Source organism: Citrus sinensis, chromosome 2 (assembly GCF_022201045.2).
Source record: "Citrus sinensis cultivar Valencia sweet orange chromosome 2, DVS_A1.0, whole genome shotgun sequence".
NCBI lineage: Eukaryota > Viridiplantae > Streptophyta > Magnoliopsida > Sapindales > Rutaceae > Citrus > Citrus sinensis.
The window spans coordinates 10,474,958-10,494,015 of NC_068557.1; the positions used below are offsets into that span (position 1 = coordinate 10,474,958).

At 35.9% G+C, this 19,058-nt stretch overlaps 3 protein-coding genes across 5 annotated transcripts; 1 reads left to right on the forward strand and 2 right to left on the reverse strand.

Moving 5' to 3' along the window:
• Positions 1 to 412: 412 nt before the first annotated feature.
• LOC127900284 (uncharacterized) lies at positions 413 to 3,843 on the reverse strand. Its single transcript, XM_052434901.1, has 4 exons — positions 2,316 to 3,843; positions 1,343 to 2,156; positions 1,150 to 1,255; positions 413 to 1,054 (listed from the first exon to the last, which is right to left on the reverse strand). Exons 1-4 carry the CDS (start codon positions 3,841 to 3,843, stop codon positions 413 to 415), a joined length of 3,090 nt encoding a protein of 1,029 aa, XP_052290861.1.
• A 4,650-nt stretch (positions 3,844 to 8,493) lies between these two features.
• Positions 8,494 to 11,014, reverse strand: LOC102617041 (4-coumarate--CoA ligase-like 9). The gene is made up of 6 exons (XM_006469943.4): positions 9,868 to 11,014; positions 9,571 to 9,760; positions 9,296 to 9,441; positions 9,122 to 9,189; positions 8,901 to 9,003; positions 8,494 to 8,752 (listed from the first exon to the last, which is right to left on the reverse strand). Exons 1-6 carry the CDS (start codon positions 10,879 to 10,881, stop codon positions 8,624 to 8,626), a joined length of 1,650 nt encoding a protein of 549 aa, XP_006470006.1. The 5' UTR covers positions 10,882 to 11,014; the 3' UTR covers positions 8,494 to 8,623.
• A 2,262-nt stretch (positions 11,015 to 13,276) lies between these two features.
• LOC102615867 (ribulose-1,5 bisphosphate carboxylase/oxygenase large subunit N-methyltransferase, chloroplastic) lies at positions 13,277 to 18,819 on the forward strand. Of its 3 annotated transcripts, none has more exons than XM_052434706.1 (14): positions 13,277 to 13,832; positions 13,907 to 13,982; positions 15,080 to 15,285; positions 15,424 to 15,510; positions 15,649 to 15,741; positions 16,111 to 16,227; positions 16,358 to 16,512; positions 16,643 to 16,727; positions 16,821 to 16,907; positions 16,981 to 17,104; positions 17,531 to 17,607; positions 17,692 to 17,862; positions 17,985 to 18,075; positions 18,510 to 18,819. In XM_052434706.1, the coding sequence occupies exons 1-12, from the start codon at positions 13,473 to 13,475 to the stop codon at positions 17,857 to 17,859; spliced, it is 1,635 nt and encodes a 544-aa protein (XP_052290666.1). In that variant the 5' UTR covers positions 13,277 to 13,472; the 3' UTR covers positions 17,860 to 17,862; positions 17,985 to 18,075; positions 18,510 to 18,819. The 3 variants fall into 3 exon arrangements, with proteins under 3 accessions (XP_052290666.1, XP_015383128.1, XP_006470001.1); XM_015527642.3 differs by having other exon boundaries at positions 13,284 to 13,832; positions 16,981 to 17,100; positions 17,506 to 17,607; XM_006469938.4 differs by lacking the exon at positions 16,111 to 16,227 and having other exon boundaries at positions 13,288 to 13,832; positions 16,981 to 17,100; positions 17,506 to 17,607.
• Positions 18,820 to 19,058: the final 239 nt, after the last annotated feature.

Sequence of the window (19,058 nt, forward strand, 5' to 3'; positions counted from 1 at the left end):
AATGAACCCACAAAGTTTCCTTCATCTCCAGTGGCACACGCCTCCAATCATCAAGTAAAATTGAAATTGTTTCACGTACAATGACTCCAATGTAACTCCTAAGATCATTTCTTCCCTTTCCAACCGGAACACCATAAGAATTGTACTCAATTGCAGCTTCATGACTAACTTCTTGTTTTTGCAAACCTTTTTTTTTTTGTTTGTTTTCTTCTCCTTGGTCTTCCGTCGAGCTCCGGAAGTGTGAACTCAACATCGTCAGCCATCTCCTACAATCCTGAAAATGATTAAAATAAATAAGTCTATCATTTAGATTAATAAGTTAATACAAGAGCAATAGCATATAATGAAATAAATAAATCACTTACTGGAAAACTTTGAAAATTGGTGCTGGAAACTAACTACAATAATGCATTCATTGATTTTCTAAATCAATAGCTATTGGAATAGCATCACAATCTTTTCTGTCATAAATTCCTTCATCATCTTTCTCATCCAACTCACATACTGGAAGTTTGTTAGATAATGGAGAAAATACATCCACGTCTTCACATCTTTCCCCATTTAACTTATAAGCTTTGTCGGTCACTGAACAAACTATTGATTTATTATTCTCTAGCTGGTCCTTTACATAAAATACTTGCTTTGCATGACAAGCCAGAATAAAGCAATCAGATTTATAGCCAATCCGATTTAAATCAACTACAGTGAAACCTAAATTGTCAGTGCAAACCCCTCTATCATCTACCCAATCACACTTGAAAAGTGTTTTTTTAACCATTAGATAATCAAGCTGCCAAATCTCATCAATGACTCCATAAAACGTCATGTCTCCAAAATGAGGACTTTTATCTTTTGAGCTTGAAATCTGTAGAGTGTTAGCAACAACCCTAACACCACTATTTTGGGTCACACGATTACAGTCTCGGTCCCTCGTTGTAAAATTGAAGCCATTTATCTCGTAGCCAGAGAAGGTCACCACGCTTGAGCGTGGTTTGTTTGCTAACCAGCACACTATTTCGTCAATCGGCACATTATTTGCTTTATCATGTGCCACCTATAAATTAATTTAACAAGTACAGTAATTAGTAACATGTAGAAAAATCTTGTTAAGTTTATATCCTATATTGTATTTAGTTAAGTAATTCTAACCTTTGCTTGTAACCAACCAGAAAATGTTCGTATGTGTTCATTTTGCAACCACAGATTTGTTTTTGCCTTATAAGGGTTTCTTGATGCCAAATAATGCATATGCTCCCTACAGTGAAACATATTAAGATTTAAAAACTAGTATATTAATCTAATAATACAATAGTAATATTTTTTTGAAAAATTAACAACTTACTCGATATATATTTGGATTTCAGGGGTGTTCATTAGAACACACCGGTGTGCTTGTGCCAACAAAGGATCATCAACCACCTTTATGTTTGCACCTCCCAAAGGCTTTTCGATAGATAAATCAGTTAGACAACCAGTAGGCAGCCCAATAACATCACAATTTGAGAGGTACTCAGCACAAAATGCAAGTGCTTCTTCTGCAATATAACTTTCTACAATACAACACTCAGGGTGGTAGCGATTACGAACATAATCCTTGAGAGTTTTCCTTTGTCTCTCAAAAGGATACATCCATCGAAGATAAACAGGCCCACATAACCTAACTTGTTCAACTAAGTGGACTGTTAAATGGATCATTATGTCAAAAAAGCTAGGTGGGAAGTACTGCTGCAGTAAGCATAAAGTGATTACAAGTTCCTCTTGCAATTGGTCAAGAGTATTAGGATCTACCACTTTACAGCACAATGTATTAAAAAAGAAGCACATCCTGATTATGGCCGTTCTCACATTTATAGGCAAACAGTTTCGAATGGCTAGTGGTAGAAATTGTTGCATCAAAGTATGACAGTCATGGGACTTAAGGCCTTGAAGCCGACAATCATCTATTGAAACAAGGTTTTGGACATTGGAAGAATACCCATCAGGGACTTTCACACTCAGCAAGGTTTCACAAAACTGTTTTTTTTCTTTTTTACTCAAAGTATAAGGAGCTGGAGGTAGGACTTTGTTTTTTTTGTTTGTTTCATCAGGAACTAGTTTTCCCCTGATCTTCAAAGACTCAAGATCTTTTCTAGCATTAATCCCATCTTTTGTTTTGCCTGGTTGATGAAGTAATGTGCCATATATGTTTTCGCACACATTTTTTTCAATGTGCATCACATCTAATTGATGGCAAACTAATAAATGCTTCCAATAATCTAACTCAAAAAAGATTGACTTTTTTTTGTACAATTTTTCAGTTATGTTCTCATCATCACCACCACCACCACCGCCATCATGTTTCCGCTTTTTGGCCTTCTTTTCCCCGAACTTAATATCTATATCTTCCACCATATTAAAGATTTCCTCACCAGACAAAGTTTTAGGAGGCTCATTCCACTCTTGCTTCCCATTAAAAACCTTTTTCAGTTTCCGAAATAGGTGATCGAGTGGTAGAAAGCGGCGATGGCCCATATATGACATTTTCCTACTATGTGGCAGCCAACATGCACAAGTGTCTATCCCACAAATTGGGCAAGCATAATAGCCCTTAACAGTACAACCAGAGAGGTTTCCGTATGCTGGAAAGTCACTAATTGTCCACATCAAGACAACCCGTAAATTAAAGGTTTCATTTCTATAAGAATCATAAACATCAATACCTACATCCCATAGAGTTTTTAAGTCCTCAATCAAAGGTGCTAGGTATACATCTAGATCATTTCCAGGTTGTTTAGGGCCAGATATCAAAAGTGACAACATCAAAAACTTTCTCTTCATACACAACCATGGAGGAAGATTATATGTTATTAATATAACAGGCCAACAACTATAAGTAGTGCTAAGTGTACTATGTGGGTTAACCCCATCAGTTGAGAGAGCTAAACGGAGATTTCTAGGTTCTTGTGCAAATTTTGGCCACTTATTGTCAATTAGTTGCCAGGCTGGTGAGTCTGCTGGGTGGCGAAGTTTGCCATCTCTAATTCTTTTATTAGCATGCCATGTTAAATTTTGAGCTGTTTGTGGTGATTGAAACAATCTTTTCAACCTAGGAATAGGTGGAAAATACCATAATACCTTTTTAGGAACCCCTTTCCTAAATTTTGTTGAGCTATCTTTTTTTTTTTGATACCTAGATGCTCCACAATTTGGGCATTCAGCAAGATCAGCAAATTCATTCCTATACAAAATGCAGTCATTTGGACATGCATGTATTTTTTCATACTCTAAGCCTAGCACTTTCATTGTTTTCTTAACCTCGTACATTGACATAGGTAGAGTATTATTATTTGGCAAAATATCAGCAAGGACTTCTAACAAAGCAGAAAACCCTTTATCGGACCACCCATAGTTCCCTTTCACATTGTAAAGTCTCATTAAACTAGATAACTTTGAATGTTTTTCACCCGGGTACAAAGGCTTTTCAGCATCTTCAAGCATATCCTTAAAAGAACTAGGATCTCTATCACAATGCTCGTAAGCATCTTTGACCATGTCAATTATATTACTGTAATCATGACATCTAAATCTTTGACTATGTGAATGGTCTTCACAGTTTGTAAATGTAGATTTAGAGTCAGTCTCACCATGCCAAGTCCAAACAATATATCTTGGGAGAAAACCTTTTTCAAATAAATGATCCTTCACTTGTTGAGGAGTATGAAACTCCATATTACAACAAAAGGTGCAAGGACATCTAATTGACATTCGATTTTCAGCATTCAAAATGGCAAAATCTAAGAAATCAGCAACTCCAGAACGATACTCTACAGACAATCTATCACAAGTTATCCAACTTCTGTCCATTTCAAATATTTTACCTGTTCACATATGTAATGTTAGTTTAAGTTTAATTAAATTGCATGATTAATTTAAAGTTCAATGTTATTATGATTATAGTTGTAATAATAAACTTATAATTCTGGAAAATCATTAATAGCCCTATAAATCATTAATTATAATAATAATTTAGACAAAATCCTGAAATTGAAACAAAATAAGTTTTGAAACTTAAATAGGAGATTAATAGGTAAGATGGGTGCTAATGGCTTTTTAAGTAGTCGAACTAATTCATAAGTCAAGTAACTAACAAAAGTTAAGAGTTCAAATAAATAATGTCTTCATACCACTTTGCAAGCCATTTTTTAAGATTCTATAAATCATTTTTTAACTTCAAATACAACATGCAGAACTACTTTAAAACAAGCATTTCTTTATTGAATCAAACACAAATCATCAACTTTATACAATCTCAAAATACTCACAACCACGAACTTAATTAATTCATATCATAGTCATTGTCTCTATTACAAATCGTCCAACCAAAACAGAATAAATAAACAAGTAGGATTATATAACAAAATTTGCCTCTCTTTACATGAAATAGAGATGTAAATAGTTTGTAACCACTAAATACACAGTCATTCAGCCAATATAACACCCAAACAATCATCTCCTAATCACAAAGGCAAAAGCTAAAATCAAATTTCATATTTTAGTACATTCAAAATCAACTAACTTATTGCTCAAAGTTAAGAAACGGAGCTAACAGTTTATTTCAGAAACTAAAAAAAATGCACATTCTTAGTTTTAAATAACAATGACAGTAAATCACATGCACAAAAGTTTGAAACTGACCTCAAATTTGGCAGAAAAAACAGAGTCGCAGCAGCAAGTGTTTTGAGTTTAAGTAATGCACCACTTCAAATGCCTGTATTTTTGGACTGCATGTGAGTGAAGATATAGAAAAATAAGAATTCAAGTTACGAATAAATAAATAAATAAATAAATAAAATATATTTGGAAAACAAAACCCACCAGGGTTGCACGACTGTTCAATTTCTGAATATCTGAAACAACCCAAAAATAAAAATTCAAAAATATTATTCATAAGCCAAATTAAAACAAACCCAATAATTAAATTGCACAAAAAAATAAAACATTCTGCCATTACCAGTTGATAACCTCCTCTACAGTTCTTTCTCTGGACTTAACTTGTCAGGGAGAATGAGATTACCTGAATACCGAACCGATGGTGCCACTTCACCCCTTGTCGATGGCTTTTACTTGCTTGCCTAGTATAGGCACTGGATGGTTAAGTTGGAGAAAAACCCCTTCGATAACAAGCGATTAGGGTTTTGGTTTGTGTCTCAATTTGGGGAAAATGGAAAAACGAATCAGAGTTTTAGGTTTTCATTATCTATCTAAATTAATTGAATTTAATTTGTAAATGGATAGTGCAAAACAGAAGAGATCGAGAAGAGAAAAACGAAAGCGAAAGTGAACGATGAAAGCAAGATAGAGACAATCGATATAGTCTAGATGGGGAGAACAAGTGTGTTTTATGTTATTGTTATTTATATTTTCATTTTTTAATAATTTAAATATTATTATGACTTTGACTCATCGAGATTTGATGGTCTGTGCTCCAAACATTAAAGCTTTAAATCTTAGAGCTCCCAGGTTCGAGTTGGAGCTAAAACAAAATTTTTATGAATTTTTTTTATCATTGATACTTTAGTGTTAGTGATTTTTGATGTTTAGTTTACTGACACCCTAGTATCATTAATCTCTGATTCCTATTTGTCAAAAGCAGAAAATGGTGCATATGTACATAAGTACTGACACTTTTTGCAAAGTGTCAGTAACGAAGTGTCAGTAAAGCTCATTTTTCTAGTAGTGTGGGAGAGTTGAAGTACTTCCTTGGGCTGCAAATAAAACAAAATGAGGAAGGAATTTTCATAAATCAAGCCAAGTATGTAAAAGATCTACTCAAAAGATTCGGCATTGATGACTCAAAGACCAAAAATACTCCGATGAGCACAACAACCAAGCTTAACAAAGATGAAAAAGGCCAAGAAGTGGATATCAAAATGTATCGAGGTATGATCGGATCTTTACTTTATTTAATTGCATGTAGACCCGATATCATGTTTAGTGTATGTTTGTGTGCAAGATTTCAATCATGTCCCAAGGAATCTCATTTACTTGCTGTAAAACGAATCTTCCACTATTTAATGAATCAAGCTTTCATTTAATCTATTACCACCTAATCTATAACTAACTGTTTGATTATCGAAGATAGAAAACTAAATAGAATATAGAGCACAATAAACATGCATCACTAACTAAGTTGAGCTGTCAATGATCTAGTACTTCCTCAATCGTCCTGCTGACTTGGCTTCTTAGTCATCCTTTGTGTTGACTCATCTTGATTTAAGAAGATGAGATGTGCTTCCTTAATATCATGGAACCCGCTGTCTTGGATGCTGAAAACCCATTTAGTTTTGATAATATCACATAAATTCAAGTTTAAAAGGATAATTTTTTAAAATTAATGATGTGGCGCAAAATGATTTATCCAACAGTAAACATGAAAATGAAAAGCCAAAATGCTGAAGTGTCAATACATCGTGGATCAGTGCTTCTCTCTCTCTTTCTCCCTTCAGATCTGCGGTCTTTCCTTTCTTCCACAATAACAAAAACCAAAATAAAAAAATTAATAAAATATTTATATAATATATATGTATGTACGTATGTATTACAGACTTAGCTATGGTGCAACTGTAATATCATACCACAGTTGCACCCAACTATTGGATTTCTCAGCATAGCTGGATCCAATAGATGGGTGCACCATAGCCATATATTACACTCTCTCTCGGAACTGTAATTTATAAATTCTGACAAAATTTGCTTTGATTGATCTCCCTCCCTCTCTTTCTCTCTCTCGTTTTGTTTTGTTGAATCAAAATTTTCCCTTTCCTTTACTTTAAACGCGTTTTGTTCGTGGTTAGGGTTTTCGATTTCTTATTTTCTTTCATTTTCTTTCGTTTTCTCTCTCACTTTGACGAGAAAACAAACACCACCACCAAGACAACGGCTTCAACGGTACGCTTTTTTTCCCCCCCTATTTTTTTTTATCTCATTCACATTTCTGTTTTTCCCTTTAACCAAAATTCAATAAGTTAGTCATCCTTTGTGTTGACTCATCTTGACTTAAGAAGCTGAGATGTGCTTCCTTAATTATCATGGAACCCCCCGTCTTGGATGCTGAAACCCCATTAATATTGGTTTTGATAATGTTTATTACCAAAGCCTGGTCCTTGGGAAAGGCTTGCTTGCTTCAGATGTGGTCCTTTTCACAGATCCTGAATCAAAACCAACTGTTCAAATCTTTGCTAATGAAGACTGGAAAAAAGGGAGAGATACGAGGGGATTGTACAGCTTTCAATGTCAACTTAAACCTAGTTTCATCCTAAACGGTAGCATGTACTAAATAAGCGTGGTAAATAATACGCATGCAAATATTTAATATCTGTTGTTCTTTTTACATTAATTCTTTCATGTGTGAATGATCATGATCATAAGCATTGGTAGACTAGTAACCGTTGGTGGCTGAAGGTGCACTGGTAAACTAATCCATCCGTCCAATGTCTCCGAACCGAAAACCAACCAACCAACATCATCGAGAGAGAAGTCATCAAATTACGCGATGAGAAAGATGAATGAATATAATAATATTCACACGACATTGTTCCATTAAGCTGTATCTATATAAATTTCTTAGTTTTTGTTCGGCACACACCGTACACAGTATCATGCACAAGTATACACGAGCACCAGCAATTTTCATTTTTCACAGTATTGAGTGGCACCTGGGGATTTTTTAACGGCAGCACTTAACCCTGTATGAATTGTCCTGATAAGAAGAATTAAGACGGGTGGTCGTGTACAACACCAACAATCAAATTACAATCACCGGACAAAGGTGAAAAAAGACAAATCTTATGCAGTGTGTTTGCCTCTGCAATCTTCTTTATCTCCATATCAGCTATCGCAAATTCAAGAATTCCACACAAGCACCAGCATATAATAATGGAGTATTCAAATTATGAAAGCTCATTTTTAGCTACCTCATATTTCGAAGAGCAAGAATCATAGACCTGACATTACCATGAAAGTAAGGAGCATGTGTTCATGAACACGAGGAATGCTTGCAAATTTTGAGGTTGCATTTCGCAGAGATGGTGATGGGGTTGATGTTGCTTCTTTGCATCATGTTTGTAGATACAGAATATAGCTGGCAATTAGGCCAGAACAAACAAGTGGACGCGCAGGATTAGCCAGTGAAAGGAAAGTGTACAAAGTCCCGAACTTTTTCAAGCCAAACAACTCGGAGGCAGCTAACACATCATATACTTGTATCCCCATGACAGCGCTTAGAACTTTCTTGGTCGTGTTGGTGGGGGTTACTTTTTTTTTTGGTTTTTTTTCTTGATAGAAGCACATGGTTGTTGAATTCACTTGTAAATTTTACTTCAGATGTGGTCTTTCTATTCATTCTGGTGACATAATTGAATAGGGACTATGATTGGCTCATCTGATCAAGATTATCAATCACTGTCCCCCATCCAGAACCCAATAGAAGTATAAATTGGGCATCAACAATAAACAAATTACCCAAATTCTGCAATTTTTAATACACTTCAAAATTTGCCCCTTGCATGTCCTCTTATAAATAAAATAAAAAGTTACACTGAAATTCACATTGGAAACAAGCTAAAGTATACACCCATTATAAAGATCACAATCTACAAGAGGACCCAGATGGAACAGCAACCTTCCTCAACTCCATTCTCAATATTTTGCCAGCAGCACTTTTAGGTATAGCATTGATGAAAGCTACGCGCCTTATTTTCTTGTACGGTGACACCTACAATCAAATAATAATAAGCATTCAAAACTCTTTAAATGGTTACAATATTTGTAGCAATTATCTGTCAGCATTACAAATTATAATACAGCATAATTACATATATATGAAATTGGAACACCCAAGTTAACAGTTGTATAGGAAGCACCTGTCTTGCCACAAATTCCATTATTTCTGCCTCATTGAGACTGCTGTGCGGCTGCCTTACCACAAAAGCCATGGGCACCTGACCAGCTTCTTCATCAGGATATCTGCAAATATGAATTTTCTGTTAATCAGAATTTACTCTATATTCTTAGCCGAACAACACAATGGCTATTATAAGAATTCAAGGAAAAATAAATAAATAAGGGCTTATAAACTAGTTACGGAATGACTGCAGCGTCAGCAACCTCCGGATGGGACAGAAGCAAGTGTTCTAGTTCTGCAGGGGCAACCTACACAATGTAACAACAACGGAAATGGAAATGGAAATATTAGCTGTATGATCTTAACAAACCAAATCAATAGAGGAAAAACAAGAATTTAAGCAATTTAAGACACCTGATATCCCTTATATTTGATCAAATCCTTCAGTCTATCCACAATAAAAAGGAAACCATCCTCATCAATGTAACAAAGATCACCAGTCCTCATCCACCCATCTGGTAACAAAGTAGCTGAAGTAACTTCTGGTTCTCCAACATATCCTGAAGAAATCAATTCGACAAATGTGCTACTCTAATCACAGCAGTATCTACCAATCTTTCAATTGTAACATGTCAATTATATTAGTTGTTGCAATAACTGAATTTACTCGAAATGGGGCAAGAATATACCTTTCATTATTGTAGGTCCTCTAATCGAAAGCTCCCCTTCTTTACCTGGAGGCAACGAATCCCCTGTTTCAGGATCCACAATTTTTGCTTCAAGACCAGCAGAAAGCCTCCCCGTTGACCCCCAACGCCGACATTCGTCCGGACCCACCGTCCGGAAAACTCCCGCCGTCGATTCAGTCAATCCGTAAGCCTTCATCATCAACAACCGCGCCACTACACAGCTTAAAGTTTGCATTTGTGCGCCAATATATTTTCCTAAAAGGAAATTAAATAATAAAAATGAAAACCAACACTGACCTGCACCAAAACCACTTTCGGGAACTTCGAAGCGAACGCCATGATCGTGTCCTTTCCCAGTGGAGCCGCGCCGCACGCTACGGTCTCAAGCGAACTCAAATCATAGCCGTCCGTTGAACCGCCTTTGGACATGGCCACTACTATCGGCGGCGTCACTGCCGCGTGTGTAACTCTGAACTCCTCCACGGCCTTCAACATCATCTTCAAATCAAACCTCTGCATCACCACCGCCGTCTCCATCAACGCGGCCGCCCTGAAGCAAAAGAATAAGCCGTAAATATGAAAATACGGCATCGTAAACAGCATTACCGCCGGAGACACTCGCTTTGGCGAAGAAGCGAACGAGGACGCAACAGCTGCCGTCAAGTTCCTGTGAGTCAACATCACTCCTTTCACTCTTCCCGTCGTTCCGGAAGAGTACATGATCGCCGCCACGTCGGATTGACACACTTTGGCGCGGTCGAGCTCGTGTTTCGAATTCCAACTCATAGTCATTGAGTCGAACTCGGGGGAGTCGATAAGGATGGTTCGGTGCTTGAGTTTGGCCAGCTTGTGAACCACTGATGACGTGGCGAATGCAATGACCGGATTAGATAACTGAATCTGGCGAGAAATCTCTGACTCGGTGTTGACTGGATTCGCCGGAGAAATAATAACGCCGAGTGAGAGTAGAGAGAAGTAGAGAATCGGTATTTCGATGGAGTTTGTAGAGAGTACAAAAGCGGTGTCGTTTTTGGAGAGTCTGGTTACGTTCTGGAGATAAGAAGCTAGTGAGTTGGTTCGGCGAGTGAACTCGGAGAAAGAAACGCGCAGGCCGGTGACTGAGTTGATCAAAGCGACAGTGTCGTCATCACGCCAAGGCAAGGTGGCTCTGAGTGAGGAAACGTAATCAACGGCAGAGATTGGCGCGTCTTCCGGTGGAAGATCAATGGGGGGCCTCAGGCTGTGAAATGTTTTCGTTGCTGAGTTGAAGCCGCTCTTCGTATCGAACAGTTGCGGGGTCTTTTTCTCCATCCGGACACGCTTTAGAGAGTATTTTCAATATTGTAACGGCGGCAGTTTATAAGGTAAAGTTCGAACTTTGTTGTTGGAAACATCAAGTGGTCGACAAAAGGTTTTGTCAGCAGCTCTTATCATTTTTGGCTTGAGTAGATAGCAAAGGAAAATTAATAATACTACTTTTAAGTCATTGGGCACTCCTAGCATGCCAATGGTCACGGCCCCGCCGTGGATTTATCATTATCAAATCCCACTTATAAAAAATTTAAATTATCAAACTCACCCATAACAACTTACAATAAATTTTAATTTTTTAAAAAAAATTTATATGTTGTAGATTTTAACAATTACTAAATCCACCCTCATAATAGATTTTTTTGTGAGTTTTCTCATTTAAAATCATGAATATAAAAAAAATATTTTTAATAATAAATAAAAACTTAAATTATATAATTCAAACTATAAATAAACAATAATAGCCTAAAAAATCCATAAACATTATTCAATTCTAAATTTTATCAATGTAAATAAGAAATTAAAATTTCAACATTAAAAAAATACACAAAAAATATTAATTTAGAACTAAATATTTCTATTGTAGGCAAATGATAATCACTAATATCAATGCCTTCCTTCATATTTTTATCAATATACAAGTATTATCAATAATATTAAAAAATAGATTTTATACAAAAACAAGCAAAATCAATTAAAGTAAAATAAAATATTAGTAACAAAAATTATAAAATTTCTACTTACTGAAAGTTTATTGTATATATGTTGCAGTGAGATAAGTTAGGTTTAGGAATTAGAAATTTTAACTTATATATATTTATGATTAAATTTTTTAATGTGATTATTCTTATTAAAATAAAAAATATAAATAACTAAAATAAAGAATGTGGGTTATTGGATATTTGTGCTGATACTCAGTAGAAATTTTTTCTCAATACCAAGTCCATTGGCAACCCACAATAAATTTAAGTTTGAAATACTAAACCCGCCCGCAACTCACAAAATTACCCACAATAGATAATTTTTTACTTGTGAATTTAGACAAATTTATGAATTTACGGATAATTTTACCATCCCTAGACAGTACCGATTTTGAGTGTAACTTGCCACACCTTTGTTATCTTTTTGTAAATTAACAAGCCACGTTTTCAGTTGTTTTTTTTTTTTCCCCCAAACAACTCTCCCTCGTGTCGTAACAAGTATTAATGTGACGGTATCAGACACTTCTCATATCAATTTTATCAGTTCTTTAAAGATTTGAAGAATAAGCGCAAATGTATATGGATATTAGATTTAGGCAGTAAAACAGTTTTATTACTGAACCTTTTGCAGAGATTATATTTGGCAGTTACGAGTTCTTTGTATTGAAGAATGAAAGATTTTTGAATTATATATTTATTTATAAACTAAATTAGATCCACATCGGTAGAGTTTAATTTTTATATTCTATTAACTATGACAACCGTACTTAACTTGAAAATTTAAACTAGTGACTATCCTTTGAGGAGTTCCTTTTTAGTGTTGTGGGAATTATTTTTATATATTTTTTTAATATTTTATATTATTATAATTTTATTACATTAATATAATTACGAAAAGTATCTGCGACCATCAACATCTGCCATTTGCCCATCTCTAACCGACTAGCGGTCGTCGACTGCCATATTGTCGAGTATGTATATGTTATAAAAGTATTTCACTTGTTATTTTTGTTACTTTAATGGAAAAAGAAAAAGACATCAATGCCTTTTAAGAAATTTCTTGCACAAGTAGTCAATGAGCGATAAATAAATAATTTATAGTTGACGAATGATTGACAATCAATCGATAAGTAAAGTGTTAAATTGAGATATGTTTTTAATTTCGAAAATAAATCTCATCTAAATGCCGAATATGCTTTTTAAACTTACTTAACCAATTGATCTTCATTATTATTTGAACAAGTTATCTTTTAGTTCCGGAGATAGCATTTCTATTCTGCATATTCTGGAATTTTAAAAAATTTAAACAACTTAGAGATGGATAAAGAGGTAAGAATTTATATAGTATGCATCAAAAGTCCATTGATGAGAAGGATTTAAAGAAAGTTTGAACCCAATTCCGGCACTGATATGAACATAATCTTTTACCTTTTGTTTTTTACTTGTCAAAGAGAGAAGCTGGGCTCCCAATTTAAAAAGAGTTATTTTTATTCGGTAACAAATTGATCAATAACTTTTTAATTATAAAAGCACTTTCATAGAAGCGGGGAGAATCCGCACCAAACCAAACACACCCTTAGCAAGTGAAAAGTCCACTTCGCCCTTCCCTGGTAGGAACAAGGAGACTCAGATTTTTTTTGGTTTCCCTCCAATCCGATTAGACAGTAACGACATCGTTTGTCCATCAAACCCACGGCCTCCGGAACCTTCTCTTATCCTACCCGACACATACACCATATAAACGCAAAACTGAAAGCAACAGCAACGTACCAAAAAATTAAAAAAAAAAAAATCCAAAACTAAAAATCTCACGAATACTCACTCTTACTTTCATCGCCGATTCTAAAAATTCGCAATCCTAAAGCTAACCCTAACCCAATATCATTTTTCATGGAAGCTTCTTGTTCTTTACGCAGCAGCAAATTCATTTCGCCGCCAATTCGGCCTCCGCATCACCCTCTTTCAATTGCATCCACTATCTCAATCTCGGTCATCAGAGACCCTAATTTCGGTTCTTCATTGCGACTGGTTCGCAGAAAAAACCGGTTCTCGATTCGCGTCTCCAGCTCCGATACTTTGGTCGCTGGCTCGCGCGAAGTTGTGAGCAAGAAAGAGGAGGATCTTGGTGACTTGAAATCTTGGATGCATAAGAATGGATTGCCTCCTTGTAAAGTTATTCTTAAAGAAAAGCCTTCGCATAATGAGAAACACAGGCCTATTCATTACGTTGCTGCAAGTGAAGATCTTCAGGTTAAATTTTGTTCTTGTGTTTTATTCTGGTTTCTTGAGTTAGGTTTTATGATATATTTTTCCCTTTGAAATAGGCGGGTGATGTGGCGTTCTCGGTGCCAAATTCGTTGGTAGTGACGCTTGAGAGAGTGCTAGGGAACGAGACCATTGGTAAGGTGCATTGTTTTGTTGACGGGTTTATTTTTATTTTAATCAAGTTCATGATGTGTAGTGACATTGAATCGTGTTGGATGCTTGAGTATCTTGATTTCTTAGCAGTAACTTGTAATGTCTTGGTATAATCTTGATGTTGAGGTTGGCTTGATGAGTGAGATGCTGAGAGATACAGAGGAGTCGGAAGTCTTTGAGTAGTACTGCAATAAGTTGAGCAGCCATTTAAGTTTCTTCTTGCTCACTTCCACTCATCTCACTTTTCTCTCTCTTGAGTTCTATTTATACGGAGTGCTAATTTATTTTTATTAATTAATTTTCAGAACAAGGACAGGTTCGTTCTGATTAGTAAGCAAGAGCAGAACCACTGTTCTATAATGCAGTAGCAATTACAAGATAAATAATATGCTTATTAATATAAAATTTCCAAAAATAACTGATATAAATCACCTGCTTTTGTTTTGTCACTACATGATGCTTGTCGATTTTGTAAACAATGTGAGTATTTTCTTGTGTTGGGATCTTGTTGGCTGGGATGGTGAGCATTTTTAATTGATATGGGAAAGGGCAATTACTTAGAAGAATTTGTGGTTTGATTTTGGTAATTTGTTTCTGTGCCTGATGCCAAATTTTGCCACCAACAGTGTAGTTGAAACAATTTTGAATTGAAGAGTCCGTGGGGCATACTAGAAAACAATGGATTTAAAAGTATATTAGTAGAACAAGAATGAATTTAAATTTATACTAGAAGCTGTCTATAAATGCTATTTTGGCAATACATTTATCTTGGATGAACTCCTGTGAGCTATAATAATGGTAGGACCATACTGAAGAAGCCATAGGAAGTACGCTTTCAACTTTGTAAGAGAAGAGTAATGCTTAGTTTAGTGCATTCTGAGAATGTGGCTTACAGTAATTTTGGACATTTCAATGTCTGTGTAACAGTTGTTCTGCTCAACTAGGTCAAGCAGATCTCTCTTGTACCATGATCAACTATGGTAGTATAATATCATCATTAACTATATCAATTGAATTTAGTAACAAGCAAACTTGATTTAGGTGTATGATTTAGTTCCATCTGCTTTTTTATTATGCAGCGGAACTACTAACTACCAACAAATTGTCGGAGTTGGCATGCTTAGCATTATATCTAATGTATGAGAAGAAACAAGGAAAAAAGTCATTTTGGCTTCCATATATCAGAGAACTTGATCGTCAACGAGGGAGAGGCCAACTAGCTGTGGAATCACCACTTCTGTGGTCGGAAACTGAATTGGCTTACCTAACAGGTAGCCCCACTAAGGTATTTTTGGCTTATTCGCTTAGTTGAAAGATTAGTGCTACTAACATTGTGCTACATGCCATCCTCTCATATCTGAGTTTTATTATTGTTTAGTGGTTCCAAAAGGTTTAAAGATGATTTTTGGGATTAATGACTTAGGCTGAAATTCTTGAGAGGGCCGAAGGAATTAAAAGAGAGTACAATGAGCTTGACACTGTTTGGTTCATGGCTGGGTCTCTATTTCAGGTTATATTCTTGCACTTGTTTTACCGCTACTAGAAATAAGTACGTTTTGTTTCGATGACCAAATATATTATTGCTTTAGTAGTTTGTCATGGTGCGCATGATCTGACATAAGTTGATTACTTTATGTGCATTTTGCAGCAATACCCATATGATATACCAACTGAGGCCTTTACATTTGAGATTTTTAAACAAGCTTTTGTTGCTGTCCAGTCTTGTGTGGTGCATTTGCAGGTATTTCTTTGTTTAGCTGGGAATCCTTGTGACATATATGAATTAATACACAATGCTTTAATTGCTTGTTTGTATGTTTCATGTGTTTACATGGTAGGCCTTCTGTTTGGCTTCAATTTTGTTGATTTGTTGCATTTGATATTTTGTAATCTTAATGTTCCTAGGCATCATTGCCTTTAGAGCCTGACATCGAAATATTTGAATTAGTAGTTAAAGGAAGCCGTTTGCATTCTGTTACTGTGAGTAATATTGTTATCAATTGCTCATCATCCGGGTTGCATTTTGTTCTTAACAGCCTTTTTTATCAATAAGCAATTGATTGGCACTCCATGAAGTTGTTATCACTGAACCGATGCTTAATTCATCTAGCGTTGTGGCTGCACACCACAAATGGGAACTGAATCATTTGCTAGCCATTTGGTGCATCTCCAAACATCATGTACAACCACTCGCACTCCCCTTTCTCCTACACATAACCCAAAAGAGGTGGGGCCGGGGGAGGGTGGGGGAGTAGTAATAATAAATAAAAGGGGGATAGAGACCCAAACATTTTTGCTCTCGTTTTGCTTTATAAAATAAGCATTCTATTGATTAATTAAGGCTTCTTCCTTCTCAGAAAGTCAGTTTGGCTCGGAGATTTGCTTTGGTTCCTCTTGGACCTCCATTGCTAGCTTACAGTAGCAAATGCAAGGCAATGTTAGCAGCTGTTGATGATGCTGTTCAATTGGTGGTTGATCGTCCATACAAGGCTGGGGAATCGATTGTTGTGTGGTATAACATCAGCTTTACTGGCCATGATTTCAAGTTGCTTTTTTAGTGTTTTTGGTAATAAAGACTTGCCTCCTTGTGGCACCATTTGTATGCTTGATTATAACATAAGAGTTTATATCTTCTTTTGTAGGTGTGGCCCTCAGCCTAATTCAAAATTGCTCATAAACTATGGTTTTGTTGATGAAGATAATCCATATGACCGTTTAGTGGTTGAGGTATAATTTTTACCCTTTGGTCTCTCATGCTTGCAATTTTGCTTTTGTAAAGCCAATCTTGTTATGCTTTCTGTACTACTGTATATTTTCCAGGCAGCTTTGAATACCGAGGATCCTCAATATCAGGATAAGAGAATGGTTGCCCAAAGAAATGGGAAATTATCAGTGCAGGTTTTTCATGTATGGACCTGAACCTTTTACACAATTAATGAAGTTTTCTGTATTCATTTTAGTTAATGAGATCCTCCTGCAGGTGCATGCGGGGAGGGAAAAAGAAGCTATTTCAGATATGCTTCCTTATTTGCGATTGGGCTATGTTTCTGATACATCTGAGATGCAATCTGTCATTTCTTCTCTTGGTCCAATTTGTCCAGTAAGTTCCTCTCTTTCAAGCCCTCTCTTTCTTGGCCTAATTAAATTTGTATATCAGATTCTTAAATGTTACTAACTTGAAATAAAACTTAGCATTCTCTATGTAGAACTCAAGGGCCTTTAGAATAGATAGTCCTAATTAGCCCTGTTTCAAGGTTAAATGTTTTTCTAGTCTTGCTTATCCTCCCGCCTCATCCATTTTTTTCTTGCGTAATTACTTGAGACTAGGATGTGACATATTGTGACTTGTATGGTTTTGCCTTTTCTTTATATTTAAGTCGTCTAAATTTAACTCTGTTTTTTGAGTTAATAATTTTATAATCCAGGCAAAAGAGTTAAATGCTACATATAGTCTATTCAAATGGGAAATGAAATATTTGACCATGATATTTTTGGGATCTTATAGGTGAGTCCTTGTATGGAACGGGCAGTATTAGACCAACTTGCCGATTATTTCAAGGCAAGACTAGCTGGCTACCCAGCTACCTTGAGTGAAGATGAGGCTATGGTAACATCTGCTCAATATCCTTTGATTGTTTAGCCCTATTCTATTGTTTACTAGGTTTTAATTGAAACAGTTTCATTTCGTCAGTTGACAGATTATAACTTGCACCCTAAGAAGCGAGTTGCTACGCAGCTTGTTAGGATGGAGAAGAAAATGCTCAATGCATGCCTACAGGTGACAGCTGATATGATAATGCTGTTACCTGACGTCACTGTTTCTCCGTGCCCAGCACCTTATGCTCCTTTATTGAATTGAAAGGCATCTCTCTCTCTCTCTCTCACAGAGTCAAACACACAAACACGCTGGCTTGCAATCTGCTGTACAGTTGTTGCTTCTATAATTGTTCATCAGATTTATAAGGATTGTGATAACTTATGCAGAAATTGCTACTCTCGTAGTGGTTTTGCAAATTTGTGGAACTTCTTTGCAGTACGTGGGAATTACAGGTTCTAATGTGAAAACATAAAACAGGTCAGTGGATTGAAACCTACAAAAATTATGATAAATAATTTTTTCTTGTATAACTGTGCTTGATAGGCCAAGCTAATTGATGAGATGCATTTGTGTGTATATGTTAGAACACTTAATTGAGCCATTTTCTTACTTGACGAAGCATAAAGTAACAAAATAAGAATTTCTAAAACTAACCAATGATTGGAAAAACAGAAAAAGTAACATTGTGGATAAAAGCTCCCTAATATCTTTGAAAATGCTAGGCGAGAGGTTGGCATTGCACTTTTGCATGGCCTTGTTGAAAAGTTTGGATTAGTTTTGAAAGACTAGTCTACTTAAAAGTCATTTTATCAGTTGGTAAAGTATAGTTGATTTGATTGAATGCATCTTTTGCTTCGTTGAATGATAATTCTATTTTATGTCCTAAATCCAATTTATTTTCTTGTTTGCAGTTAGATTTAAGCTGTTACAGCTGGGGCAACCAAGGGTTACAGGTAGTTGTCACTGGCTGTTAGGTCTTAAAGAGAGACACCTGTGCTGGTTCATTTGACTGGAACAGTTTAATCCATTTAGTTTACTCTGGTTAATCTTAAGTGCCCGTAGAATTGTCATTCGGTAGAGAAGGGATTGAAATCACATTGTTAACTGTGGGTTTGCACAGATGCATTGGCCATTCTTTGTAAATGGAGTTGTGGATGACCATTGTCAGCTAGATGTTTCTGTAATCTGGTTTTCTGTAATATAGAAAGGATACTTCTTTTCCATGTGGTTTGTGGTTGCATGATCCAAGAGTTCTGTCCCATACCTCACAAGGGACAAAGAACAGTCGGATTTGCAACTTGGAATCATATTATTAACAAGTTGGCCCCTTGATTTGCGTAAAATTGTGCACCAGCCTCGAATCTCCAGTCTTAGCACTGGGTTATATGAAGTGTGCATGAGTCCTAAATTTTGTGGTGTACTAACTAGAAGATGTCGGAAATGATGAGAAGGTTATTTTC

What these genes read in the sequence shown, in the direction of transcription:
- LOC102615867 (XM_015527642.3), top strand. Translation starts at nt 13,473, where the DNA reads ATGGAAGCTTCTTGTTCTTTACGCAGCAGCAAATTCATTTCGCCGCCA. An exon ending in TAACAGGTAGCCCCACTAAG is followed by an intron (nt 15,286 to 15,423) that starts GTATTTTTGGCT and finishes TTAATGACTTAG; the next exon opens with GCTGAAATTCTTGAGAGGGC. An exon ending in TGGCTGGGTCTCTATTTCAG is followed by an intron (nt 15,511 to 15,648) that starts GTTATATTCTTG and finishes TGCATTTTGCAG; the next exon opens with CAATACCCATATGATATACC.
- LOC102617041 (XM_006469943.4), bottom strand. Translation starts at nt 10,881, where the DNA reads ATGGAGAAAAAGACCCCGCAACTGTTCGATACGAAGAGCGGCTTCAAC. An exon ending in AGGACCTACAATAATGAAAG is followed by an intron (nt 9,442 to 9,570) that starts GTATATTCTTGC and finishes TGATTTCTTCAG; the next exon opens with GATATGTTGGAGAACCAGAA. An exon ending in TGGAATTTGTGGCAAGACAG is followed by an intron (nt 8,753 to 8,900) that starts GTGCTTCCTATA and finishes ATTTGATTGTAG; the next exon opens with GTGTCACCGTACAAGAAAAT.
- LOC127900284 (XM_052434901.1), bottom strand. Translation starts at nt 3,843, where the DNA reads ATGGACAGAAGTTGGATAACTTGTGATAGATTGTCTGTAGAGTATCGT. An exon ending in TGATGGCGGTGGTGGTGGTG is followed by an intron (nt 2,157 to 2,315) that starts GTGATGATGAGA and finishes TTCATCAACCAG; the next exon opens with GCAAAACAAAAGATGGGATT. An exon ending in CTGGTTGGTTACAAGCAAAG is followed by an intron (nt 1,055 to 1,149) that starts GTTAGAATTACT and finishes ATTAATTTATAG; the next exon opens with GTGGCACATGATAAAGCAAA.